Source organism: Solea senegalensis, linkage group LG11, assembly GCF_019176455.1.
Source record: "Solea senegalensis isolate Sse05_10M linkage group LG11, IFAPA_SoseM_1, whole genome shotgun sequence".
NCBI classification, from domain to species: domain Eukaryota; kingdom Metazoa; phylum Chordata; class Actinopteri; order Pleuronectiformes; family Soleidae; genus Solea; species Solea senegalensis.
Genome location: NC_058031.1, coordinates 4,475,424 through 4,483,147, shown reverse-complemented (window position 1 = coordinate 4,483,147; position 7,724 = coordinate 4,475,424). Strand labels below are relative to the sequence as shown.

Genomic DNA, 7,724 nt, shown 5'->3' with positions numbered 1-7,724 from the left:
GTCAACTTTATTTCTAGAGTGCGTTTAAAAACAACCAAGGTTGACCAAAGTGCAGAGTTAAAGGCACAGCAGCATTAAAGGTATAAAACATAAAATCAGTGAAAACACAAAGTAAAACAGTAAAATTTTAAGATAATAATTATATATGTTTTATCCTTATCCTGAAGTGAAGGCCAAGGAGAAGAGGTGGGTCTTTAAATCCTCAATAATAATGTAATGTCTTGTTATGTCCACAAACCAATGATATTCAGTTTGCTGTCAAACGGGGAAAAGCTGGATAAAACGAGAGCTTGTTTAAAATAAAATAAAAAAAAAACACTAAAAACTTTAACAATTGATGATTCGATTGAATATTCCTGTATTTGACCCTACATGTGTTGACTATTTGGAGGGAGGCGGGGCTATATATGGGCGGGAATATCTATGTAGGGGGGCGGGGTTTTGAGGAGGTCAAAGTTGAATGCATTTTGTCTTTTGTGCTAAGCAGAAGAGTGGAGTCCGATCGAACCGCGGCGTCGCTTCCCTCTTCCCCGGATCCTTTTAAAACTCCCTCCCGAACCTCTCCCCTTCCACCCTTGCCACCCTACCCACCCCCTGAACACTCTTCAAGGGACGGTTCGGGTAAGACTCCACAGATACACCTTTGTCTTTTCCCCCTCTCTCCCAGGATGAAGGACAGCGGTAACTCTGTGTACCTCAGCGCGCTTCGTAGGCCGCGGGGCCCGGCTATTCACTGGAGTACACGATGCTAATGCTAGCGGGCTGGATAGAAAATTACTCCACTGTATTTAGCTTCATGGTCAACCGAGGTTTAGCGGCTCTCCGCTGTGTTTCATGTGTGTTTTATTAACGCGTTTACGTAATAGTACAGCCGATAAGTTATTTGGGAACGTTAGAGTGCTAGCGAGCTTAGCCGTTATCGCTAACTTGCGTGACTGACTGTGTTGCTCTTTCCAAAACAGAACAGTGTTTGTGATGTTAACGTGGTTCACAGACTTCAGTTGTCTCTGTCGACTCACACTCGACACAAAGTTACTGTTGGATACTTGCACCCTCTGTATCTTAAATTAAAACCCTAAATTGTTGTGTCGCCACAGCTATTTAGTGCCAGGAAATAGGCATGGTAACATGGAGACAGTGGGTCATTGTGCTAACGTGAATTAGTGGACACGAGCCAGTCTAATGTGAATTACTGAGCTGAAGTGTCTTATTCTTTCAAAGTGGTTCGCTTTTATTATTATTATTATATAACTACACCTCAAGTCTACATGATGTTTACTGCCTTGATTATTTAACTGATCTGCGTTAGCTGTAGCTCTGTACCAAGTAGTAGGTTCCAGTTTCTACATTTGTCTCTAATGCTCACGTCTTCCACTGTTTCAGACTTTCAGCAAGTGACTAAAGAATCACTTCGTTGGCCAGTTTAGTGTCTGGATATAGCTGCAGCAATGGACACAACTCTTGTTGAAGGAGGACTTAATGTCACCCTCACCATCAGGCTACTGATGCATGGGAAGGTGAGTGTGACTGCACACAATGTTCTCCTATAAACATTCATAATCACTGTCATCAGCTTTGGCTACATTCATACTCCTTGGTTCGTTAGAATGAGTTTTAGAATAAATTCATATCTATGTCTACACTTGTATACGTGCAATTGCATGTTGCAATGCACATACACGGGCATACATTTGCTGCTATATGCAGGAAGCAGAGTCTCTCCCTTTTGTAGCTGTTTTAGAAAGCACAGTCAATTAAAACCAGGCATGAAAAGGAAGACCAAGAAATTCTCTTATGAGGTTTATGGTTTTGATCAGGCTTGCATTTCCACCTTGGTTGTGTAGGCTAGGCCGTAGTAGCTGTGCCAGCTATGAAACTAGTATATCGTCATACCAGCACGACACAATGTAGTCCAACAATACATGCAGCAATGAAAAATACATGACAATAAACACTTCCATGCACCAACATATTTGTTATAACCCTAACCCTGTCTCATAGTGCACAGTATATTTAAAAATAATCCAGAGGTATATATTCTCTGTTGACCAGTCAATGGACTACATTGTGTCTAGCTCTTCCCTTTTGGCACCAGAACACAGTGCATTGTTTCCAAGGGTCTCCCGTTGTGTGTGACTGTTTCAAACTTCTTTGTTTTCTGGGCTTAAAAATGTTGTGGTAGGACAGACGGCAGGTGTGTGGAGCACTGTGTGCCTTCAAATGTAAATAGTGCTGTGTGGATGTAGCCTAAATAAAAACACTGACTTTATCACTCCATATATTGCTTTAACATGTGTGTTTGTTCTTCCCTGTAGGAGGTTGGAAGCATCATTGGAAAGGTTAGTTTTTGTTTATTAGTAGAATGATGCTATCCACTTCTTGTCCCTTGGCGTATTTTGTAAATATTGTGTGCATGTGCTTAACTTACAGAAAGGAGAATCGGTGAAGAAGATGAGAGAAGAGGTAAGGTCGTTTTTGACATGTGACCATGCTAGAATAGAGATGTGCATAAATTTAGTTGGACTGACTCAGGGGTCACATGATGACACTGAGTGATTTGTTGCTTCATCTATGGTTTTATTGTCTGTGCAGAGTGGTGCTCGCATCAACATCTCAGAGGGGAACTGTCCGGAGAGGATTATAACCCTTGCAGGACCCACCACCTCCATTTTCAAAGCCTTCTCAATGATCATTGAGAAACTGGAAGAGGTTAGATCTACTTAAATCCTTAGAAAAAGATTATGGTGGCTTTACAGAACTTCAAATACATTTAATGAGTGTCAGAACAGGCAGCTGGCATGTACAGCATTCACACACTGCACTTTCCTACATACTCTCTTGTGTATTAAACATCACAAGCTGCATGACTTCTGATTACCTACCTATTTATTTTTTGTAAAACGCTAACAGCAAATGTGCAACCACACTGGTGTGCTTCTGTATATGACTGCTAAAACTTCCAGAGAGAAACAGTAAGGAAGGAGATTTTTGTTTTCATTAGTTTTTACTTAATTTTATTGTGTGTGTATATTGTGGTTCACTGCTGCTCTTTGTCTTTTGCACTGCGTTCTTTCGACGAAACGCCAACCACTCCCATGATTCCACACTAGTTCTTCTGTCATTGTTTTCATTGTGAGATCCCTAGCGGGAGAAATGACTTGCTGCAGTACAGTGACATGTGTTGGATCAGTTAGACTTGAAATGTTCTCATGTTCATTTTTCTTGTAGGACATCAGCAACTCAATGACTAACAGTACAGCCACCAGCAAACCGCCAGTTACCATGCGCCTCGTCGTGCCTGCCAGCCAGTGTGGCTCACTCATTGGCAAGGGTGGCTGCAAGATCAAGGAAATCCGAGAGGTTTGTTGTCACAAATTTCTCTTTTTGTAAAAGTTTGACACATTCACCCTTGATCTGTCATAACTCTTGTTGGGTTTTGTTTCTACAGTCAGCGGGAGCTCAGGTACAAGTAGCAGGGGACATGTTGCCCAACTCAACAGAGCGTGCCATTACCGTTGCAGGGACCCCCCAGTCCATTATCGAGTGTGTCAAGCAGATCTGTGTTGTCATGCTCGAGGTACAGTCACCCTATATTGTGCCGTTATTAATTTATGATGACACTCATGGATAGTCTTGATTAATTTATTGTTTTAGGGTTGATATTGCTTTGATAGTCAGTGGTGAATGTCATGTTTTCTTTTTTTTTTAGTCCCCACCAAAGGGAGTAACCATCCCGTACAGACCCAAACCCTCAGGCTCTCCTGTCATCTTTGCAGGTGGTCAGGTAAATGATAAAATCTGTTGTTTCTTTGTCTAGAAGTGTCACTGGTAATGTCTGGCCACACCGTGTTCACTGTTGGGTTCTTTTTTTCTCTTTTTTTGGCAATGATGTGATATTTCCACTTTGTCCTGAAGCTGTTCTGGTCAAAGGAATTCAATTATAAATGTGCATTGTTCTGGTAGCTGCTGTGCTGTCTCTAGCATGTCTGGTTGTGTTTTTGTAGCCCACTGAGGACGGTGAACTGATGGATATTAGAGTTCAGTGTGTGTGACAGTGCCACACCCTCTTAAGTGCTGTTCTCTCCTTGCAGGCATACGCTGTCCAAGGACAGCACGCCATTCCACAGCCTGATGTAAGTGAAGGGCCCTCTGTAAGTGATTCAATATATTTGTAACTTCGGTCCTGGGAAGCCATGCCACCCTCTTGTCATCTCTCCGATTCCTTTTTTCTTTTTCAACCACCTCTGCTTGATAGAAGCATCCATTTTATAAATAAAATGTTTCCCCCAAATACACTGTAGGCTAAATCATGGCCCCCATGTTTCATTTCACATTTTCCTCTCATCATCATGATAACTACTTACAAAAGGGATATATTACTATTTTCTCCTTTGATGTGTCTTAAAGTGACTTTCCTCACCTGTGTTTCCGTCATTTTCTTTTCTTCCTCTCGTTCATTGTTTCCACAGCTCACCAAACTTCACCAGCTGGCCATGCAGCAGAGCCCCTTCCCCATTGCACATAGCAACCAGGGCTTCCAGGGTAGGTGGACAGGTTGAAATATGGCTTTTGATTGCTGTAGATTTGTATCGTTCAAATGTTGTAGTTTTAGCCAATGAATCTGCTTTGATACATTACCCTGGTTCCTCCTGCCCAACTTGACGTTTAAATTAGACACATTGCACCATGGCTCTTGGAGATTGAGCATCAGTCTTCAAAATAACTTCTGTGGTCTTTATGAGGAAGAAAAACTGTTTAAAAATATCAAAGCATGTTATTCTGTTGGTCAACCTCTGGCATTATTCAGCTTAGTCAACTATAATGTGGTTTTTTGCATTTCTGCAGCTGGGATGGATGCCTCTGCACAAACGGACTCTCATGAGCTGACCATTCCAAACGATGTAAGTCTCATAGACGCAGGCCAAATGTGTCTGCGTGTTTTGTCCCCTTCTGGGATTGACGGTGCTGATGCGTTCGCGTGCTTTCTCCTCGTTTCAGCTCATCGGTTGCATTATCGGCCGCCAGGGCGCGAAGATCAACGAGATCCGTCAGATGTCAGGCGCTCAGATCAAGATCGCCAACCCTGTTGAGGGCTCAACTGACAGACAGGTTACCATCACTGGCTCCCATGCCAGTATCAGCCTGGCTGAGTACCTGATCAATGCTCGGTAAGAAAGTCTGTAGACTACTGAGACACATCATCCCAACGCAGGCTGATGGGAATAAGACAGTCCAGCTGTGTTTCAGATTTTCTTCACTTTGTCAAGGATGGAATTTCTTTAGCCTCAGTGTGATGATAGAAAAAGTTCTGTCTGTCCACATTCTTATGAGTCCATTTGTTAATATTTAAAGCAAATATCACTGATGTCAAAGTCATGTCCGTTCCTCATAACCAATAATCAAGTCATGACGTTTTTAAATCAATATAAGATCCTCTTAAAACCACATTGGCCATCATTTATTGGCATGAAACAGAAAAGGAGATTATTTAACACAACCCGACACCTGTACATACTAAAATGTTGGAATTTATAAGCCAAGTAGTGTCTTTAATGGTTTGGTAATAGAAGATTTAAAAAAAACCAGGAAGTTGTATTTCCTCAAATTGATATGGCCGACCAAAGCTTTACTTCATTACATTTTTTTTAGCCTGTGTTTGTTTAAAATGTGCAGTTTACATGTTATTTTCGTTTTTTTTTTAATTGTGACATTTTATTTTTTCCATCGAAATCATTTTCATTACAAAAGTTCTTTACATAATATTTGCTGGCCTGAAAAGTATTTTCCAAAATTAAATTTATATAGAGGTGATGTAGTTCAGGGCTGGATTACTAATGGTGTGTTTACACTGGCACGAAATCATTAAAACTGATAAATTCTGGTTTGTGTATAAAACAACACATTTGAGAACATCATCATGTCGAGGTTTGGTAAACTCTGATCAATGTTTCCTGACGTTTTATGGACCAAACGAGTACTCAATTAATCGAGGAAATAATCTAAACACTTTACCATGTCGTATCATTTTAACTGAAACTTAAATCATCCTGTCACTGTCCAAGCTTTACATTTGCAGTATTTTTTTTAAACAAAAATATTGAAGTATAAGTCTCTCTTTCTGTTTGTGCTCGTCAGGCTTTCTTCTGAAGCTACTGGACTCGCAGCCAACTGACACGGAGGATCATCATCATCAGCACCTAACGTAACCCCTTCCCCTACTTTTTACCAAGAGGTCCCTTATTGAACTTAATGCAAAAACCAAGTACTATAAACTCAGTTTTCTCCTCTGCTTTGGTTAGACACCTAATGAGTTGTAATTACACCATCATCATGGTATTGGTATTTTATTTATTTATTGTTTTTAAAATTCCCTTTGCATATAGTTTTTTAAAGGACTTCCTTCCGTTGTATTTTTTCTCTTCCTCCTTTATTTTGTTGTATATCTGTATGATTTTTCTTGATATAGGTAAAAAAAAAAAGTTTTAGAAAAATCTGAAAAGGCATAAATGTTTTTTCTTATGTCAGATTTTTCTTAGAAAATGTAAAAATGAAGAAAAAAAAAGACAATAACATTATAGATGGACTGTTCTTTCCCCTTCCTTTTTAAATATCTATTTATTTTTATTTAATACACACGGCTCCTTGTAAGAGTAGAATTTGTTGATATTTGCCACCTTCAGTTTGAAACTGTAAGCTCTGTGTGATAAATAAACAGGTTTCAGTGGGTGTAAATGATCCCGGGTTGATGATGTGGACGGAAACCGCCTTTTGTGTCGGAAGGAAAACGCAATCCGTTGTCGTGTGGGTGCAAAGGAGAATTTTAAGCTACACTATGTCTCACCTCTAATTTTTTGTAGATGAATTGTTTTTTTTTTGTGTCATTCCTGTGTTTCCATCGGTTTTTATTTTCCTGATCAGGACCTTTTTGAGCATTATTGTATATTGGATTCTGATAATTGCGGGTGGGCTTCGGTGACTAGAAGCGGGCCTGTGAGTGAGAGGAAAATATTTTCATTTCCCTGAAATTACGAAGACCATAGTGATGATGATGAAGATGATAATAACATTGAAATGTTTGTTTTAAATAGAGAAAATATTTTTTTTAACTGCAGGGCTGGGGAATGCTGCAAGGGGTAAAAAAAAAACAAAAAACTACAAGACATATTGGTCTTTATAAGTATATTATGCTGAGGTATTAAATTATGACTAACTAGAAGGAAAACAAATTATAGAATTAACACTAGTTTCCTGCTATCCTTTTTGCCTGGGTCAGATTTTATTTTTTATTATTCTTTGCAGGATGAAGAAACTCACGTTTTTTGTGCACGTTTTCAAACAATTGTAGATCGGGGTGCAATTAAATTGTTGAAATGAAATGCAGAAATAAAAAAAAAAAAAAGTTGTGAAATGCTTAACGAATTGTTGGTTGTTATTATGGCAGCGAAAGGAAATACGGCTTTATTCACGTGTTGGTATCTTATTTAAAGGATGGACTACCTGGATATTAGGGTGCTTGGTCTTGAACGTCTTTGAAAGTGTGGGCATTTGAAACTGCCTTTTTCAAGGTTTTCCAGACCTTGGAAAAGTCTGGCAAAAATAGCTGTGTGTGTACAAAGCATTTTTAAAATATGCAATATTAAATAATTACATTTTATTTATATAGCACCTTTCACAGATATGGAATCACAAAGTAAAATACTGACGTAAAAACAAAAAGAATACAA

The 7,724-nt window shown here is 39.4% G+C and overlaps 1 protein-coding gene across 2 annotated transcripts; it reads left to right on the top strand.

The window, feature by feature from the left end:
* Positions 1-461: 461 nt before the first annotated feature.
* On the top strand, positions 462-7,415 carry LOC122777160 (poly(rC)-binding protein 2-like). Of its 2 annotated transcripts, none has more exons than XM_044038189.1 (13): positions 462-621; positions 1,384-1,517; positions 2,316-2,339; positions 2,431-2,463; positions 2,593-2,709; positions 3,229-3,360; positions 3,449-3,577; positions 3,710-3,784; positions 4,092-4,133; positions 4,470-4,542; positions 4,846-4,901; positions 4,999-5,168; positions 6,136-7,415. In XM_044038189.1, the coding sequence occupies exons 2-13, from the start codon at positions 1,449-1,451 to the stop codon at positions 6,170-6,172; spliced, it is 957 nt and encodes a 318-aa protein (XP_043894124.1). In that variant the 5' UTR covers positions 462-621; positions 1,384-1,448; the 3' UTR covers positions 6,173-7,415. The 2 variants fall into 2 exon arrangements, with proteins under 2 accessions (XP_043894124.1, XP_043894123.1); XM_044038188.1 differs by having other exon boundaries at positions 4,092-4,151.
* Positions 7,416-7,724: the final 309 nt, after the last annotated feature.

What these genes read in the sequence shown, in the direction of transcription:
- LOC122777160 (XM_044038188.1), top strand. Translation starts at nt 1,449, where the DNA reads ATGGACACAACTCTTGTTGAAGGAGGACTTAATGTCACCCTCACCATC. An exon ending in TCATTGAGAAACTGGAAGAG is followed by an intron (nt 2,710 to 3,228) that starts GTTAGATCTACT and finishes TTTTTCTTGTAG; the next exon opens with GACATCAGCAACTCAATGAC. An exon ending in TCTGTGTTGTCATGCTCGAG is followed by an intron (nt 3,578 to 3,709) that starts GTACAGTCACCC and finishes TTTTTTTTTTAG; the next exon opens with TCCCCACCAAAGGGAGTAAC.